The sequence below is a fragment of the Stegodyphus dumicola genome, chromosome 7, assembly GCF_044657685.1.
Source record: "Stegodyphus dumicola isolate Sdum_Otavi_A_Nest chromosome 7, ASM4465768v1".
In the NCBI taxonomy this organism is placed as follows: domain Eukaryota; kingdom Metazoa; phylum Arthropoda; class Arachnida; order Araneae; family Eresidae; genus Stegodyphus; species Stegodyphus dumicola.
Window position 1 is genome coordinate 72,031,795 of NC_140774.1, and position 20,395 is coordinate 72,052,189.

The 20,395-nt window shown below is 32.4% G+C and overlaps 1 protein-coding gene across 4 annotated transcripts in view; it reads left to right on the forward strand.

Annotated features, from left to right (window-relative positions):
- Positions 1-20,395, forward strand: part of LOC118182193 (Na(+)/H(+) exchanger protein 2-like) — a 313,261-nt gene that overhangs the window by 266,071 nt on the left and 26,795 nt on the right. For all 4 annotated transcript variants that reach the window (XM_085820438.1, XM_085820441.1, XM_085820439.1 and 1 more), the window contains exons 2-8: positions 2,932-3,392; positions 7,131-7,387; positions 10,090-10,307; positions 12,713-12,915; positions 16,463-16,552; positions 17,081-17,154; positions 17,668-17,889. In XM_085820438.1, coding sequence (XP_085676564.1) covers positions 2,932-3,392; positions 7,131-7,387; positions 10,090-10,307; positions 12,713-12,915; positions 16,463-16,552; positions 17,081-17,154; positions 17,668-17,889 — 1,525 coding nt within the window. The remainder of the gene's footprint in view (positions 1-2,931; positions 3,393-7,130; positions 7,388-10,089; positions 10,308-12,712; positions 12,916-16,462; positions 16,553-17,080; positions 17,155-17,667; positions 17,890-20,395) is intronic.

A 20,395-nucleotide genomic window follows, 5' to 3' on the forward strand; every position in this document is an offset into this window, starting at 1 on the left:
AAAACAGAACTCAATGCATACAGATGAAAAAAACTAACTTTTCATCTTATGAAATATGGCAGCTTTTTTTTTGCAAAGTAATCACTACGACATTTTAATTTCTTTCCCCTAGAAAATAATCTCCAGTTAAAATTAAATGTCTTTCTTGTAAAGGTTACTTGCAACGTTACTTAAGTTTTTTCTTTACTGAAAAGTATTTGAGTTTTTTTTACTTATTGTTTCCAAATTATTAAAAAAGTAAATCAAACGTAAATTAATAAATTGAGTATGTATAGTTAGTCTAGTGAAGTGGTTTCTGAACTTATGGCCCGAGCTGCACTTCTATGTGGAAGTAACAGTTTTAAACATTAAGGTGCCTAATTTAAATTGTAAAATATTGCAGTTTAATGTGACGTTTAGATTTTATCGGGACATTTGGTTTAAAAGTTTCGCAAAGTCTGGGATAAGTGTTCTTTAATTTTTCTGCTACAATTCTGTAAGGATAATTTGTCTGGTACTATTCGAAAGGCACATGACCACTTCAACTTAGCAATATATAAAAAAAGCCTATTTTTTCGGAAATGTACGCTGTTTGTTTTGTGGTGTTACATTGTTTTTTCTTATTACTGTGAATTTCTAAATCGTTTGAAGAATCTTACTTTTTTTACTTTGTTTAAACACTAGATCTCATGTTTTCTATTCTAAATTTCAAGGAATATTTATGATAATTTCAAGAATAATACACCTATTTAAATTGAAGCTATTTGTAAAACTACACTTGCATTTGAGATTTAAGAAACTATCTCTTTTTATTGCTGATTTGAGACATTATCAATTTATTTAAAACTGATAAATGTGCAAATACATCTAAAGTGTAACTACATACGCTTAGCTATATATGCAACATTTTAAATTGATTAGTAGGGTTTTGTCATTTTCTGATCTCTGAGCTGCAAAATAAACTTATTATATAACTTTTCCCTAAAGATAAGCTAAATACATTGTTGCTTAAAATTTCAGTTTTAATATTGCATTCTATAGATGTATTTTTATTACTTGAAATCTTGAGATTACGAGGTGGTGTCTATATTACATATGCAGACCTAGTATACGATGGTAAGATTGTATACCTTTTGAACAGTCTTTAATCACATTTTTTCCTGAATAACTGGAACACAAACCTCACGTTTAACAGTTAACAAAAATAAACAGTTCTACAATACGTATGTATTATTTCTTCTTATGTTACATTATACTCTACTGTTCAAGAAAATTAATTCTATTTTCGAGGAATAAAATAGAAAGTGAGAGATTTTAATATGCTTTTATTATCAACGAACATTAAAACTCGTGAAACCGGTTCTCACAAAATCTTTCGTAAGAATTTTATAGGTTAAGGAAACTGTTTTTGTTGTAAAAAAAGTCATATAAACAAGCTCAGTCTTTTACGTTATTTATCAGGTTTATAGGAATATAGGGCAGTAATATTAAGTCTTATATTATTCTGTGTGCATGAAAATATTTTTAACTCTTCCTTTATGGGTCTTATTCTTTCTGTCAGAGGAAGAAAAGTACGAGTAGATTTCACCATTAGAAATGCGTCGATAAGCAATGAAACAATAAATAAAATTTAAACGATCTGTGTTGAAGGAAAATTCAGCAAAGCCACGATCACGTTAAAGATGGAAACGAAGAAAGTTCATACTGGGAGGTTTCTCTGCACTTACCTCGGTCGTTCTCTGTCATTGCATTGAAATTATGCAATTTTGAAGAGCTTGCGTGCGTCGATTTCTTCACCACATAATCGAAATAACACTCCGAAAAGGACACATTCCATTGCTTTATTCAAACGTGTATGACGGATATTTTTAAACCAATATAATAATTTCAGAAACAAAATGTGTACTCTACATACATACAAGTTACATACATTGCAAAACATTGTATCTCTATAATTAAAACTTTAAGCTTTTTCTTTATATATTTTTATGGCGCGTTTTTTTAATTTCTCATGTCTATGTGAGTAGATAGCCAAGAAAGATCATTCTCACCTTTACAACAAGAAATTCGAACTCAGTTCCTCATCATCTGAAAACCTGTACTCTTTAATTTCAAATTTAGTAGCTAATCTCTTTTGATACGTAATGCAGTAAACGCTGATCTCTCTTGATTAAACGCAATTCATGTTTACGCTTATGTAACAGGTAAAAGACGTAAACACATTGTGAACATGAATAGCATATAGGGCTAAATACGGTATCCCATGCTACTTTTTCAGAAGTTATAGCTGGATATTTTCCATGGCTTCTTCAATGTTAACTATTAATTATGCTAGAATTCGAGATTCTTATAGTGAATATTTTTAATATTCTTCTGCATAAGAAAGTGATTGGTTTAGTGAAGCTTAGAGATCTATATAGTTATAAACGATGGCCGATGACACGTTGCTGTATTATATTGTGTGGACGGTTTCATATATTTTCTCAAGAGCACAATGAACCGCACTAAAAGCGTCTTACCGCATTGCACATTAATGGTAAACTTCAACAAAGAGGGCCAATAATTCTTCTTACTGTCTCACTTCGCATCTTCTATTACTGCAACATCATTTGTGAAACAGGCAGGAATTTCTGAGCTTTGAATCTGGCTATTTTGACTCTAATGTATTCATCCAAATGTAATATCTTGTCGATACAATTAATGCGGCAATGACTACACGATTCCGTAGAGATTTAATTGTAACACTAATCAACGAGATTGTATTTTATACTGGGAAAGTTTGTATTTATTTGAACCTCATTATGCCTTCACAGGAATTTTATTTTTGTTTCACGAATTATCATAGTGACCGGGGCTAATATTAAAAAAACAAATGCTCATTAAGTTCCTATTGTGTAAGAAAGCTTATGGTAAAAATTCAAAAGATTAATTCTCTTTTTTTCTCATTTTCAGGCTTCCACGTAACTCCAAAGATATCCCTAATATGTCCGGAAAGTTGTCTTCTTATAGTGGTTGGAGTGATCATTGGTCTTCTCCTCTTCTACGCCGGCCTGACAAACGTGGGTCCCCTGACTCCGAATGTATTTTTCTTGTACATGTTGCCTCCCATCGTTCTAGATGCAGGTTACTTCATGCCGAACAGGCCCTTTTTCGACAACCTGGTCACCATTCTGATGTTCGCCGTCGTTGGCACAGTCTTCAATGCCATGTCAGTTGGCATGTCCCTGTGGGCTGTCGGACTTACTGGTCTCTATGGCGTTGAAATGCCTTTGTTGGATACACTGCTCTTCAGTTCAATAGCTTGTGCGGTCGATCCCATCGCCGTGCTTGCCGTCTTCGAAGAGATCCACGTCAATGAGGTGCTCTACATCCTCGTGTTCGGAGAGTCTCTGCTAAATGATGCCGTCACTGTGGTGCGTTTTTAACAACTTTTCAGTCCTTTCCCCATTGATCCTTACGTTTGTTACTATTAATGCTTTCATTTAATTAATGCTTCACCGACATGATGCATAACCAGCACCAAATATTCCGAATACACTATTTGGCCAGAGGTGATAGTCATGCTGCAAATATGTGAAATGGGTCAAATACTTGATATCTTACTTCTGTAAAATTTTTTTCTGTGTTTATTAATAATATAGAGAAGTGTGTGTTTATTAATGGATCAGTTGTGCTTTATTACGCGAAAATAAGATATAAATACATTCTCTCTATGTTTAAAATACTTAGCTTAAAATCATCACTTCAAATTTTCATCACTGAAGAAAGAAGCGAATAAAAAGCGATGGCACAGGAAATCGGTCACTCAGCCCTAACTATCCGCCATCTTTAATACGATCTTTTAATTTGTTATAATCTGTTGTATCACATCTGCGTACCATAGTGAGCTAATAACACTATTTTGGTGCTCATGAGTGGGAACTTATTTATAAAATATTTATTGTTCATATAGAAATTTCGTTGTTATTTATGAATATCCTATTTTAGTCATACTTGCGTCTTTAGATAAATACAGTCAGCATTTAAAATATTTGAATTTCGGATTCTTTTTTATTCAGCTACATCAAAAGTATGAATTTCTTCTGGGAAAGAGCCCAGTATTTTTCCGCTTTTATATTTGAGTTGAGACTAATATTGCATTCAATTTATTCAACGCATGCAATATGCATTGAAATGCATTGAGAAGGATGTTCTAATAATTCTTTTGTGAAATGGATAATAAAATAAATAATAATTTTATATTAAGAAAAAAGAATTAATCGTAACATCTATTTTAATAATATTATGAAAATGTTTTATTCCATGTCTTCTTTCCTAATTTTCAGTTTCGACAGAACTACACAAATGTTTTGTTGAGACGTACGAATCAAAACACATTACGCTTTAAAAATGTTCCTCTGTTGGAAAGATTAAACAGTGAAATATTTTATTCATTTCATTTTAATTTAAAATTTAAGAAATGTTCCGGCATACTCCTAGAGTTTAATGAAACATCCAAAGTGACACGAGTAATAACTTCCCTAAGTAGCTAACTAAATTTCCCTTTTCCGTTTCTTGTCACAGTGTTTGTTCCGCCGTCAATCATGACGCAAACTGAAAAGTGTACATTTTTGTGACATCTGCTAGTTATTTTGGAGAACAGTGACTAAGCAAAACGTCTTGAGTTAACTTAAAGAATTTATAATAAAATTATATTTTTCATATGCAGCTAAACCTCAGTAAGTCAGCAAGTCATGGTAAAGCGATTTATATCGAATTATCGAGGTGCATAGTAACTAAAATAAACTCTAACAATTTAATTTAGATTTTGAAAGAATATAGAAGTAAAACTTCTCGTTATTTCTTATTTTAATGCAATTCAAACAATTTCATAAACTTCCTTATAATAAATAATTCAGTAAATCGATGTTTACTGCCGTGGAACTTATTTACAGTAAAGATATATTTAAAAACATTCTCGACTTCAGTTCATTTTTGTCTTTCTATCTCGTACAAACTTTTCTCAATATGTCTGAAGTATTTCGAAATTGCTTCCGCACGAGACTGCGTCTCGAAGAAATCGATAAATTTTATTCATGTCTTGAAAGATTCCTTTTGGGTCAGACTGTTAAGATCTTTTCTGAACTTTTTTTGTTCTTCATCAAGAATATTTGCACATTTAGTAGGATGTACCACATTTAAAATTTCTTCTTCGTCCGTTGTTACTACAATAACTACATCATTATTAGTTATTGCTTATAAACCGAATCTCTATTTGGTAAATTAATGCTGATTATTCGTACATGTTGGACAATGCTGTGTAGAAGAGACAGTTTACAAAGGAAGGGAATTTGTGGCAACTTGAAAACGCATTCTTTTCTTGATGTCTAGTTAGCGATGTCGTTGTTTGTAGCATAGAGTAAACAAAATAGCATAGAAAGAGAGTATGCCCTGATAAATTTTGCTTGAGCTATTATAATACACAGAATAAATTACTAAAAGGAATACCAATGCTTAAAAATTAAACCAAATTCAACCTTAGACTATGTTCTGCTGTTTTCTTAGGAATCTGACATTTGTTTCTCTTCTCCAAGGAATAAAAACTTCCTATGCCATTGTTCGGAAATCTCAATTAAATGAAATAAAAACAAAAAAATACTAAAAAGAAAGTAAATAAAAAAAATACAATTGTAAACAGATCAATTGAATAGCATAGAAAGAGAGAAAAATTCTTGAAATCCTCACTTGCTTTGTCATAGTTTTGCTAACACCAGAGACTACATGAGACTACATATTTTTTCTCCCAAATTGTGGGCGCAACTAAACGGAGATTTAAAAGTGTATCTTACACCAATTTTAAGTACGTGTCCAAATGCCATTTCCGTCAGCTCAAGTTTCTAAAATGTTTTAGGTAACTACGCAAATGGATTTATGTTTTAATAAATACGTATGCAACCCGTAAGTATGTAATGAAAAAAAAAAGGGGCGCAGTTTAACATCTCCCGTTCTACTGGGCCGATTGACGAAATTTAACTTGCTTTTGTCACTTCTCGGAAGAGCGACTTAAGATATTAGGTTCATATATAGCATTGCTCTAACATAGGTATTTTGACACAAAATTGAAATTTTTCTCAAACGACATATCATTTTTTCCCTATTTCGATTTTACTAAAACTATGCCCAAATATTTAATTTTGTAAACCTTGGTGAGAAAGTTACGCAGAAAGTTAAAATTTATCTTGGCGCACTTTTTTCAGTTTGCGCCAAGAATAAATCACTTGGCGAAATTCTTGATTTATAGTGACCTATTTTATTTTCCCTTTTTTATTCTACAAGGGAGGAAAAAAGGCGCCTTTTTCATTCTTTTAAATAATTTTAACAAAAGAAGGTGTTATTATCGCTTATAAGAAAACATTTGATGTTATTATCGATTATAAGAAACATGCCTAATTTCAATACCTAAATTCACGTATGTCTTTGGAAATTTTGAATAAAAAAAAACTCTAATTCTTTGCAGGTATGCTAGATTTATTGTTGCAGGTATCTACTTTATGATGAAGGTAAAAATTTTATAGGTTAATTCAAAAGTTTTTTTTTTTTTTCTTTTCCAAAACAATTATCAGAATTGCTAAAAATGGATTGAACGTAAATTTCGAATTGTGAAAGAAGGAATCAAGTAAGAATACAATATATTAATAATATAAAGTGATATTAATAAATGTATACCAAATTCACTTACTATTGAGGAGCTGAAATTTTGCAAGCTAATTTTTAAAAACTGCTCCTGCGATTCTTACAAACTTTTGGCATAATTTAAGTCGTAGAACCGAAATATGGGAAAAGGCTGATATGTCATTTCAGAAAAGGTCCGATTTTGTGTCAGAATACCTATATTAGAACAATGCTATATATAAATCTAATACATATTCTAAAGTTCGGTTTCGAAACATGAAAAACGCGAGTCAGATTTCGTCAATTATCCGAGTAAAACGAATCCATTTTTTTTTTTTTTTTTTTTTTTTTTTTTTTTTTTTTTTTTTTTTTTTGTGCGTGATGTACATACGTAACTCTTAATATTCATTAAAATGTTCGCGTTACTAGCCTCATAATAAAAGTTAGTTTAACTATTACAAACTTAATTTCATGTTTCTAAATGGATTTTTCTCTTGCAGGTTCTTTACCACATGTTTGAGGGCTATGCTGAGATGGGTCCCAAGAACATTATAACCGTGGATTACTTAGCAGGTGTGGCTTCTTTCTTTGTGGTAGCCGTGGGCGGCACTATTGTGGGCATCTTGTGGGGTCTACTGGCAGCGTTTGTGTCCAGATTCACGCATCACGTACGAGTCATCGAGCCACTTTTTGTATTCGTCATGTCCTATCTGTCCTATGTCAGTGCAGAACTTTTCCATTTTTCTGGAATTTTGGCGTAAGTAACGTATGTTCAGTAGTAAAGCTGATATTAGGTATAAAACGAATTGAAACTCGTAGTTTATTACATTAAAACGAGATTAAACACGTGTTCACAGAGATGTTTTTCCTACAGTTATAGCGTGCAATATTGTTAAAAAAAAAAGATGCATATTTCTTTTCTTAAAAATACTGCAGGTTCGTTTCGCACCTACAACAAGCCCTTGCCGGACTTGCGGAACGCAATTTTGCGTATATAGGTTATCTTAATAGTATCTATTTAATTTTTCCAACGGAAGAATTTTGTCGGTCGCGTTCGATAATATTCTAAATTCATCCATTAAAGAAGTCGAACAGTACGTAGAACCGAAAAACCTGAGCTTTAAAGTTCTTTAATTCCTTTTAATGCTCCAGAACACGGTTCTGAATCCCTAGCAACATTGTATTCAAATGTACAGGCTTTATTCCTTCCGCCGAACACCACCTTTTTAATCAATGGATCAAGGTATCATAAAAGCATTCAAATCCCATTATGTCAAGCGTGTTTACATTACTGAAAATAAAGCACTGGACGAAGAAATACACGACACATTAATGGCATTTTGGAAGCAATTCAGCATAAGACACTGCATAGAAAGGATTAAACTTACATGGGAACACGTGAATTCATCAACAACCAAAGCTTGCTGGCATCAGCGCTGGCCAGACGTTGTCTGCGATTTTAAAGGATTTCTGTCGACTGATTGTGAAGCCAAGGAAGTCGTATAAATAAAAGTAATTGGCGTCGCAGGATTTTCAGACATGGAAGAAAAACATTTTAAAGAATTAATCGAAAAATGAAGATCGTGAAATAACAAACGAAAACCTGGATGATCTTATAACACCAGTCAACGGTGAAAGCAACGATAATGAAGACGATATAGAGCTTTTAAAGTACAAACTGTTAAATGAATTTTTAAGTCAGAAACTATCTGATTTTATAATGGCTATTTAAAAAACGCGGATCGTTTTGTGGGTTGCGTCAAACGTTGTCTCAAGCAAAAACCATTAACTATTAAAACAATAACTGTATTGTACATCTACTTAAGCAGTAAAAGAAATCCTTTCAATTAATATTTGTGTCATTCCTCCCTTTTAATAACAATAATATTTAAGTTTGTTATATTATACATACTTTCTTAATCTGGCCTGTACCTAAACTGTTTATTCCATAGAAAGTTAACTTTACGATTTTGCAGTACTCGCAATGCCGTTCGGCGGTAAATGCCGTTCGGCAAGGGTTTACTGTACTTATATCGAAGAATTTTAGCTGAAACTTATCTTGGTAAATTATGAGAGGATTGAACATCTCGCTGCTTATATATTTCATAATAGAATGATAATTAATAAAGTAGAATTATGATTTTTATTCTCATTTGATTTGATTTGAGAAATAAAATTGGGATGTTATTCATTTATTATCGCAGATTTTTGCGAAATTCAAACCAAGCCGAGTGAACTTTTAATGTCAAATCAGACGCGCCTTTGGTCAAGGCAAAAGTAAACGTAAATATTCTTAGATTAAACATTTTCAAATACCCTAAATAAGGCTTATTTTTTGCAAAAGTTATATTACCTATGTTAAAAATTAATTCTTTGTGAAAGATTATAGTCTGTTTCTTTGAATTTCAGATTTTCATAGAATCTTATTTTCTTCCTTGTCGCATTTTTAGCACTTTCTCCTCAAATCCTAAGCAAAGGAGCATTCTGGGATTCGTATGTTTTTGTCCTTCCCGGTTAATAGAAATCTCAAGCTACCGATTTAGATCTATAATCTTGTTTCTTTTTTCAGCCGTCGTTTCCCAAACTATTTGGTATAATATTTCTGTAACTGTTAATTCTCATTCTGGCATGATCATAGGAAACAATCGACGAAGAAAATACAAAACGAAGAAAAATCTTTAACTTGGGCAGTCTTTTCTAGGATTAATAATTAATAGCAACAACAATGATATTATTAATAATAATAATAGCTCAGCTTAATTTGAAACATATTCGAAAACGAGTTTAAGTTTCTTTCATTTGCAAGTCTCCAATATCTCTAATGCTTGTTCTCAATAGTATGGGAGCCATCTGATAGAGGCAAAGAACGATAGAATCGGATTTCGTTTAGAATAATTAATAAAAAATGCGTCCGTCTGTTGCGAAAATCAATCACTGTTTGAATATCATAAGGATAGTTAAGTAATCAAGGATCTTACCCCCCCCCAACATATACCATACACACACAAAAAAAAGCAGTTAAAATCTGAAACTTTCAGATTTCAAATTTGATATTAACAATTAATTTCGGTATTAAGGCTTGTTTGGTACAAACTAAAGCACCCCATATCAAAGTGTATATCAAAAATTAGAAAATCATTAGAAATATCAAAAATTACAAAATTATTCTAGATTATTAATTTTAGAAATTTCTACAAAAATCTTAATTGTATCAGGATTGTGGCTCAATTAATAATTTTTCTTCATTTCATGTTTAAAGGTCTTCCGTATTTAATTTTCAATGTTAAAAATGTAAAAGAGAATTTGCTAGGATTTAAAAATTGTTCATCTAACAAAATTTTAACTTTTAGTTGCAAAGTTGTTATTTGCTCCAATTCTTGATTTCTTTCTACTCGCCAGACAAGGCAATGGCATGAACAGTGTAATATTATTTTTACTAATTATTATTTCTTTTTTCAGTCTCACATTTTGTGGTATCACCATGAAAAATTACGTAGAAGAAAACATTTCATACAAGAGTCATGTGACTGTAAAATATGCGATGAAAATGTTGGCAAGTTCTTCCGAAACGATCATCTTTCTCTTCCTAGGGGTGTCCACAGTGAACGACAACCATGAATGGAACACATGGTTCGTAGTCATGACTATCTTCTTCTGCACGTTGTACAGAACTATTGGTAAGTCACGAAGAAGTATTCGTTGTTTTTATAATTCTTCTGAAATATTCGAAGTTAATATAATTTCTACATGGTTCCTCTTTCAAATTAAAAGCATTTAAAATTTCCATTAATTATTCATTATTTGAGAGCTTCATAGATTGTGTGATCTCCCAGAAATAATTTTTCAGACGACCAATTAAACGTTTTCCCCATAAGATTGCAGATTTCGACATAATCGGTGTTAATATCGATATATTTGTTTCAGAAAATAGATCCATTTTTCGTAACAATCAGGACCACGATAGTCCTACGATTCTGAGCTTTGGGAATCAGTGTGGTTTAAGTAAGATTTCTAAAAACAACTTTTCTGGAAAACAAAGATTCCTATGCATGGAGGAAAGCTACAGAATGCGAGATGACATCATTAACGCAAGTCCAGTAATTTTTGTAATTCTAATAGTGGATGCATCATTAGGCTAACTATGTCGACACTAGTAATGATTATGTTGAACAAATAAGTTTCCGAAAGAAACAAAAAGCAAGTATCTGAACTATTTATAACTATTTATATAACTAAGAGGAATTCCTGTCCGTGCTACTAGTAAGATTTAAAATTGTCCTTAAATTTAACTCGCGTAAAAGAGATTCTACCTAATCAATTATTGCAAAGAAAGTACGTCTGCATATTCTGACTCTAATTCTAATTCCTAACTGTTATACACACAATAGCATGATGTAATATAAATTCTTCAAATGAAGAACATCATCTAGTGGCATATATGACCGTGTTCTTCGCGTGATTCAACAAGCAGGCAATGATCTGTAGAATGATTCTTCGATTAAACTTCCATAATAACCAAAATATTTTCAGTTGTGTTTTGCATAGATTTTTATATGGCCTGTTCGACAAAGAATGGGTTGTGCAACTTTTTTGCATAAAGGATCGTTTGAACGTCTCTCGTGAAACGCGGTTAAAAGCTGCCGTGAATATTTAAAATCAAACGCATTGGGAATAATCAGAAAAATTAAACATAAAAATGTGTACCCGTCTAATATTAATTTTCTTATTATCCAATACTTATTTTTGTTTAAATTACTCAAACCAAATTACTGCGATATGAGATATTCGGCAAACTGGATTGTGGCCCATAGGCTGAACATTAGAAACGTTGTAGAAATTCTATAGGACTAGCAGGAATTTAGCCATCCTGCTCGAAACTCTGATCTAATAACTAAGCAAAAGTTCAACTAACAAAGCATTCTAACAACCAAGCAAACAAAGAAGCCAAACACCTCAAAGTGTTTTTGTTAAAACATATGCATAATAAAATAAACTGTAAGTAGAAAACTTATCAGGACTTGTATTCCTTTTTATCTGTTTCGGGAACATGATGTGTCCTGAATGGGAACAGGGAGCTTACTCAAGCTATGTTCAAAATAGATGTGGAATGGACAACACAAGCAAGAAGAGTTGACTTTACCCTTTATTCTCTATAAGATTACAGGTGCTCCCGCACTTCGGGATACAGAGACCAACCACTTGTGGTCTGAACGTAAAAATATAAAACTACTAACTAAAATTTTAAGTAAGAGCTGACTGTGAATAGTTTACAAACTACCTAAGACTGGCCTTTTAAAATATTACGTATGTAGTTCGCAAACTGCCGAAATTACAATAAGTTTTAAATATCTAGAGGACTAAACCTCTGGCCTTGAAGACGGGGTGCAGCTGATTGAAAACTCGCGTGTAAAGTAGTGGCAAGACGGCTCACCTTCCCTGTCTTTCTAACTCTTGGCAAAAAGCCACAACTTAAATACTTGGGCGTTAGCAAGTACAATTTGCATAAAAGTTAACACATTGAATTCTCGCTGGAAGTGGAAAATAAGAAGTGAGAAGTGATAGTACAGTTTTAAAATAAAATAAACGTTAGTAAAACTTAATATCCTTACAAACTGACTTTCCGCTAGTATATTTAATATTATGCATGGTTAAATCATTGGAAATTTGGAAATTTGACAGAAAATATGTGAAAGTTCGAATGCAATGAACGACTGAAGCATCTCTAAATTATAAACATTGTTATTGTAAATTATAAGCATTGTTGCGATGTCAGTTGAATATAAGCATTTACATAAACTATTAATTGAAGAGCTTCAAACAAACTCCTCTTACATATACTAGATATTTTAGATTATTCTTTTAACAACTTCAGCAGCCTTAATTTAACGGCGGGAGATTTTTTTAAATCTTTCGCAAGAACTCTGATTCAGTTGAATCTTACTTTTGAACAAACTGTTTCTATTTTGCTATTGATGTGTTAAAATGTTTCTGTGCTCTAAAAAATAAAATAATTTGACAACTTTTGGTAAAGATAAACTAATATATTATCTTCATATGTACAAAATAAATATTTTTATTGTAGGTGTTGTGATTTTAACTGCTATAGCGAACAGGTTCCGGTTGCATCGGATTAATAAAGTGGAACAGTTTATCCTAGCCTACGGAGGTCTCAGGGGTGCTGTAGCATTTGCTTTGGTGCTAATTGTCTCGGACCGCATCATTCCTACCAAGAACATGATGGTTACGACTATCATTGCCCTTGTATTTTTCACCGTCTTCATTCAGGTAATTACAGATAAGCTGCTTATTGTCATCATTCTGTAACGTTATTCAAATAACGCATGCTAAAGTAGTAATCATGCAATATGTACAGTTTCCATTGTTCCAAATTGATATTTCCGATTCGTTCTTGGTTTAGGGGATTAGGGGAATATATCCCTCAAATATTAAAATTTTACTTGATTTTTCTCGGATGGTTTCTAGCTGAGAGAGAAGCTATGTTACATTACCTTCTGAAAAGAAAGCATCACCGTTAGGAAAAGTCTTTATAAAAGTTGTAACTCTCTGTAATGTTATGTGTGCAGCTTAATGACAAAGGACTGCATGGCTATGAGGATTCTATGGGAACTGTTCTGAAAAACTGCTCAGCAAATCGTAGGTAATGAAAGCAAATGGAATCATTACTCGAAATTTACAGGATGGATTCATGGCTTTATGTTGTCTACATCACACTTGCACTTTTCTACATTCATGATCGTGTGGAAAGCATAATTGACTGAAATAGAAGATATGTTTTTATTTCTTCACATTCCATTTGTAAGTGGCTTTTGCATTCTGGGGAGAGGAGTGGGTTGTTTAGCTTCTTGCGGTAGGTAAGGGAACAGGATGTTAACTTCGGTGCAGCCTGCATTATTAAGTTATGACTAAACGCCTTTTCTGTATAGCCTAGTAGAATAGATACATCTGAATTCCAAAATGTCTCTTTTTAGGTTGCTTTCATGGTCCATTTTTCTCTTGAATGGAAGTTTTATGAGTATTTATAATAAGAATATGCAATGATTTGAAGGGAATTGCAAACATTCAGTGTTTCAGAAGATAAAACTGTTAGATTATACCAATTTACTCGTCATCAAGCAAGCCCTATATATGCTGCAATGTTTGCTCATGATTAATTCTTGTTATTATTTTCGAATGCCTAGGATTTAATTAAAAAAACATGTTCTCCTCAAGAACACGAAATCTCATGCAAAGAAGCTAAAAGAAACTAATTGACTACATTACCCACTATAATCCATAAATGAAGTTCTTGGAAATAACAGAGACTTAATATTATCACGATTATCTTGTTTGTTTCGAGAAAAGTTTCATTTCTTTTAGCTTTTTACCGTGTAACCAAAAAACATTAAATCTATTAAATACATAATAGCTTTTCTGTCAGTGTTTATGAGCGACATGTGCAATGCTTTCGCCGGTATTCGAACTCCTGATCTCCGATTACTCGTCGGACGTTTTATCCAGTTACACCACGATTAAGTAGGTAGAAAAAACCTTATATTTTCCCTCTTTTAATGGGGAACTAGGAATGAGGAAACCCAACCGCCAATCCTGGTTCTGACGAATTATCATTCAACACCTTTTAGTTCGAACGTACTTGTAAAATTATTGCGCTTTTTTTTTTCTTTTTTTAAGGAGACATGAGAAATTTGCACTCGTCGGTATCGATTACGCGTCGGACGTGCTTTCCAGTTACACCATAAAGACACGAGGTAAGGAGGGAGAAAATGTCATATACGTTTATAAATTATTTTTCAAAGTTAAAGACTATGCCTTCATCTGTGATAATGTAGTAGCTTTTTAAATAAATATTTTATCTTTTTGTATCACTAAAAGCAGTGGTGTCCACCTGGTGTTTCGCCGGCACTAGGTAACTCGCAATCCTGTCTCTAAGTGCCAGCCAGCCGCAATCACAATATCGCCATCAGACAAGACTTTACTGTAAACTTGACGTAAAAAACAAACCATAAAAACGATACAATTACACCTCACATACAGAAGCGTTGCATTTGTGTTCACCTACTCGAAATCAATGAAATCTCTAAAAGCTCGACACAGCAGCCTTTTTACTGTCAAAAATGAAGCAAAAAATCGCATAGAAGCATCCTTTAAAGTAAGTTACATTCTTATATCGCATAAAAAGGAACCGTTGTGAAAGAAGCTATGCTAGCAATGTCAGAGTCTTTATTTCACGAATTTAAAAATTAAAAAGGAAATAATCTCAGCTGTGAAAGATGTGCCTTTGTCACAAAACACGGTGGCTCAAAGAATAAACGACATGGCGAATGATATCTACGTACAGGTAACATCATTTTTGAAAAAATATGCTGTTTTTTCTTGTAGTGTGATGAATCCACTAATGTTACTCACTGACCACAATTTCAGAAGTTCACGAGAATTGCGTTTCCTCACTTCTCTGTGAAAGAAGCATTGTTGGCCATGCTGAGTTTGTCAAAACACACTTGAGGACAAAACATATATGTCGCAGTTAAAAAAATGTATTGCTGAAGAGAATTACCCAATAAAATAATTCGTTGCAATCACAACCGATGGTGTATCGGCTATGATTGAGAATAATTCTGGGCTTATTGTTTTTGTAAGCAGGATGACACATTTCTCAAATTTAGTTCATACAACTGCGTCATTCAACAAGAAAGTCTGGCCGTTAAAAAGCTCAATCTTAGAAGTAAGCAGGCTGAGTAGAAGAAAAGTTTTAACAAGATTTGTTAGAATACCATCCGAAATTAAAACCTGTTTATAGCCGATGAGAACTGTGACTAAAATTTGGACGGCATGGAGCGGCTTGCTGACTTGGCAATGGTATGACCTAGCAGTGGAATTTTTAATTGATATCAATGCAAAACTCACTGACCTAAATACCACGCTGCAAGCAAAAGTAAAACATATATTGGAATGATGAGCTCAGTATCTGATCTGCTGGCTAAAATCGATTTATGGAAGAATAGCTTATCTAAGAAAGACAATGAACACTTTTCGTCATTTGCCCTCATTCTAGACCCGGAACTTATTCTAGAGTATGATCCGTCTAAGCATCCGAAAAATTTCTGTAACTTAGCTCAGGATTTAAAAGAAGATTCCAAGACATGTTTTCTATAGACCCCATTTTTTTATTCACAAAAAATCATTTTTTGGAATTAGACATAAGAGAAATGATTTCTTAAATGAAAAAAGCTTGTTTTACTAACAAATCTGGGGCTTAATTAGATATCATTACTCTTCATACTGATATAACATACAAACACACAGAAAATAAAAGGGATGAATGTTTTAAACTAATGGACCCTATTAAATATAAAAACATACTTTAGGTGTGCACTAACAGTAAAAACAATTTTTGGGTGAACATAGCTCTGTGAGCAGGCTTCTTCACAAATTAAAATTATAAAAAGCAAGTGGAGAAATAGACTGTAGTACATGTGAAAACCAACATGTTGTGCATCAGAATATATGCCGAATTTTAATAAGTTCTCATAGACTACTAATAATCAAATATCTCATTAACAGAAAGTTAATAACTTAATGTAATACTCACTTTATGAGATATTTGACAATTTATCAATTTAACAGTTTCATTTTCTTGTATTAATTTTTTAATATGTGAATGATAAGATAATATATAAATCATCGTAATGTTTCTTTTCAATTACAAATCCTGTAATCAATGCAAATAATAAGTGTCCACGATTATATTTTTAAATTAAGCTTAACTTTTAAATTTTGCAACAACCATAATGACATTTCCGAACATTTTTTTCAGGGAATGACCATTGGTCCACTCGTAAGAATTTTAAATGTTCCAACAATGAACAAAGTCAAAATGTCTATGAATGAAAGAATTATTACAAGGGTGAGTAATATTTCCTCATTTACAGCTTTTTAGTGCTCTTTATTTAAATTCTGTATAATATTCGTAAACTTCTATACGCGCAATATGAGCCTAAAATTTCATTGCTAAAAATCTGCATGTCTCGATGCATTTATAGGCAACTATAGGTCCTAGATTATGTATTTCAATTGAATACACACAGGAAAGAGAAAATATATATTATTAAAGAAAATCCTTATTTCACTGAAAAAATTCAATACGATCAGACGATCTGTCAAATACCACATCAGATAACCTATGCGAGTTAGTTTTTGTTTTAATGGTGTGCAGAAGAATAGCTATCTTTGTTTAGTGCCTTAGATACTGAACCATAAATCATAAGGTTTATGATGAGTTTGTGGGAATTTACCGATCGCTTTATATTTTTAGGACAAAGAAATTAATTTATTTAAATAACTTTTATCAATATGTGAATTTTTCAGTAAATTCCTAATGAATGATTAAAGTAGCATCATAATATGTAACTTCAATTCACATCTTTTCTGATAGTCAATGGACCATCTGATGGCTGCAATCGAAGATATTGTTGGACAAACTATGGGGAATTATCATCTTCGAGACAAGTGAGTAAAGCATTGATGCGTGGTTGCTTTGCATAGCAGTATTTTAATCTTTAAATTCTCTAAAGCCTTAATATGGATGTCCATTAAATATTCTTCTTCTTTTAAGTATCTTATTGTTTTCTAATATGAATTACTGCTTAACTAATATAATATAGATATTTGTCTGTACAATAAGAATTACGCCTTATATAGTTTTCTTTGTGTGCTTATAATTACATCAACGCATAAATTGTGTTTTCAGATAACGAAAGGGTTATGCATTATTGAGATATATTAATTTGATGGAATAACTATTTTCCTTTTTTTTCATGGTTTTATAAAAAATCGTACTTAAAATAAACATTGCAAATAAGGAGAAGAGAAAACATATTTATTTTTCAAATATGTATTTAATAACTCTTTGCAAAAAGTATTCAAATAGTTTTCTCTGAGCTTAAGCCTATTTTCTTATTCTGTTTACCAATGAACAATTACATGTATATTCTGAAATAATACGTATGTCATCAATTACAGATTCAAGTACTACAACAACAAGTACCTCCGTCCCGTGCTCACGCGCGAGCATGCTAATGCCGAGCCAAAAATCTTTGAAACCTATTCCAAACTGAATGTTGCAGATGCCATGAATTTAGTGAAGCAAAACTCATCTCTTTTACCTGGACCAAATGGCAACGATTTGGGCGTGTCCTTGTCTTCCTTATTCAGGACATATACTCAAGCACATTTGGACAAAAGGTATGTACTAATTCTACACTGTGAAGGAAAGAAATTATAAATTTGTGATGAATGTTCTTATCTTTCTGGATTACGCTTACAAATTCTAACGTCTACGTCACCCGAATACACAGTTTCTGACAAAAACAATAAGATAAATTCACTTAGAAAGAGTGTGAAAAAATTAATGAAGGAAATTTATATGACTTACGTAAAACTCGAATAAGGCAAAGTTACTTATAATAGCGCAAAAAAATGAATATAGGAAACTGATATTACTTACGTAAAACTCTCAATGCTCGCTTTGAAAATATTGATTGTTTTTCCTTCATTTGCTGTAAATACATTTCTTACTAACAACACAATGAGAAGCTATAGTGTGACTTTCCAAAAGCATCCTCTGAAATAAACGTTCATTACTCCAATTGTTTTTATAATTTTTTCCTTTATTTAATTTCATTTAACCTATGCCAAATAACTCAACACTAAAAAAGTAATATTCAGTAAAGTCCTGGTTCAGTTTTTCATAAAACAACCAACAAGTGTATCTAAATTTCTGCTCTACAAATGTTGGAACATAGTATATGTTGTTTCCTCTGATTAGAAAAAAATTAGATTCGTTTTCATTGTGTTGTTCACAATATGTTTCAGCATTTATATTTTAAAGCCCAGTACTCAGTATCAGTATAACACTGCAAATACTCCATAGAAACCGAGAACTTGAATTATAACAGCTCTAAAGCTTTATGTGGAATTGACGAAATGGTTAAAATGTTGTAATACTATATATTTCCTATTCTCATTTTCTTCGAAATCTCATTAATCTTTCCAGAGATACGCAAATTAAATTAATGTTAAATTAGGTAAACACCATACAGCATTTAGAGTAGCTTATACTGTTTATTGGTACCAACTTTGTGCAAATGATCTGTGCCTTTTGACCGGTTAGCTATTTCACTTTTAATCTTATTATAAGTGATAGTTTATTAAGCCGAAATTTATCTTTCATATACCATGAATTAGATATGTGGAAAAATATGTATGTAATGGCTAATGATTACTAATTTCTAAAAGAAAATTTTTGACTTCTTCGAGTTTCAGAAACATTTCAGTTGGTTAAATCAATAATTAATAATAATGTTTCAATTGCATATAAATTTGCAGACATATTTGTTTAAATATGATATCGGTTAAACTTGGTCTTATTCGATGACAAATAAAAGTAAAGGCATAGCTTTAGGGTCTAAACCACATCATTTAATAAAATACATACTGTCGTAATTTCCAAATTCCTGCTGCTTAGAAAATTTTATTCCTGCTGCTTAGAAAAACCTTCACTTGAATATTCCTCTCAGCGAAGCTTAACATTAGTCGTAGCATAAAAAATATCGAACTTTTAGAGACTCCAAGATGATCTGTAACTGAACACTGAAAGATCAATCGTGTATACAAAGGTATTAGTATTCATCCTGTAGCAATACGCCGATACCATTCTAATACATACCCTGCCAACTAGGCTGCCAAAAGCTGATAGCAAACAAAATATCTTCTGAATGGTTCTGAACCATAGAACATGACTGAATTTTAATGTTTATATACAGGTATAATACTCGAATCATCTGCAGTTCGATCACAAATGATAATTCCGCAATTCGAACGATTGATAGCATTTGAATGATCGCAGCGTTTCGCTGCTTCAACTAATCATCTCTTGTCTCATGTATCTGGGGCAATTGTTGACAAAGGGCCCGAGCCAGTGGTAAATAGTTAAGACCGCTGATTACTGGGGCCTGGGTTCGATCCCCGGTGAGCAAGTGGCTGAGCCGTTCGGTTTCTTTCGTTTTTCCATTTGTAACGTGAAGACGAACCACTTTCATACACAGTCAATCCTCCACGAAGCCTTCTCTCCCCATAAGTAGATAGTCCTTGTGGTCTTTGCTATGTCCAGATAACCTAGCTTTAGTGACAGTTGACAGTTGAGAGCAGAATCTGGACACCCGTGCGGCTTACTTAGATTATTCGGGTCTAGTCCAAGTTCCGCAACTATCCGGGGCAACACCTCATGGGCCCTATAAGGGCATACATTGATCCTGTATACATGCTTACATAGTTCATAGCATATGCTTATAGTTACATAGTTCATAATATATGCTTACATAGTTACATAGTTCATAATATATGCTTACATAGTTACATAGTTCATAATATATGCTTACATAGTTACATAGTTACATGCTTATATATAAGTAGTTTATAATACATAGATCTTTGATAATACGTGCTTACATAGTTCATACATGTACATTCCTACATAGTTCATACTTGCTTACATAGTTCATAATATATTGAGCCTGTTACATAATACATACATAGTTAATAATAATTTTCATTGGTCATAATGCATACATGTTTCATAATATATACAGTGGACCGTAATACATACATATTTCATAATATATACAGTTAAAAAAAGAAAAAAGAGAGAGAAGAGAGATTGACAGGGACTATTCCACACTGCACAAATCTG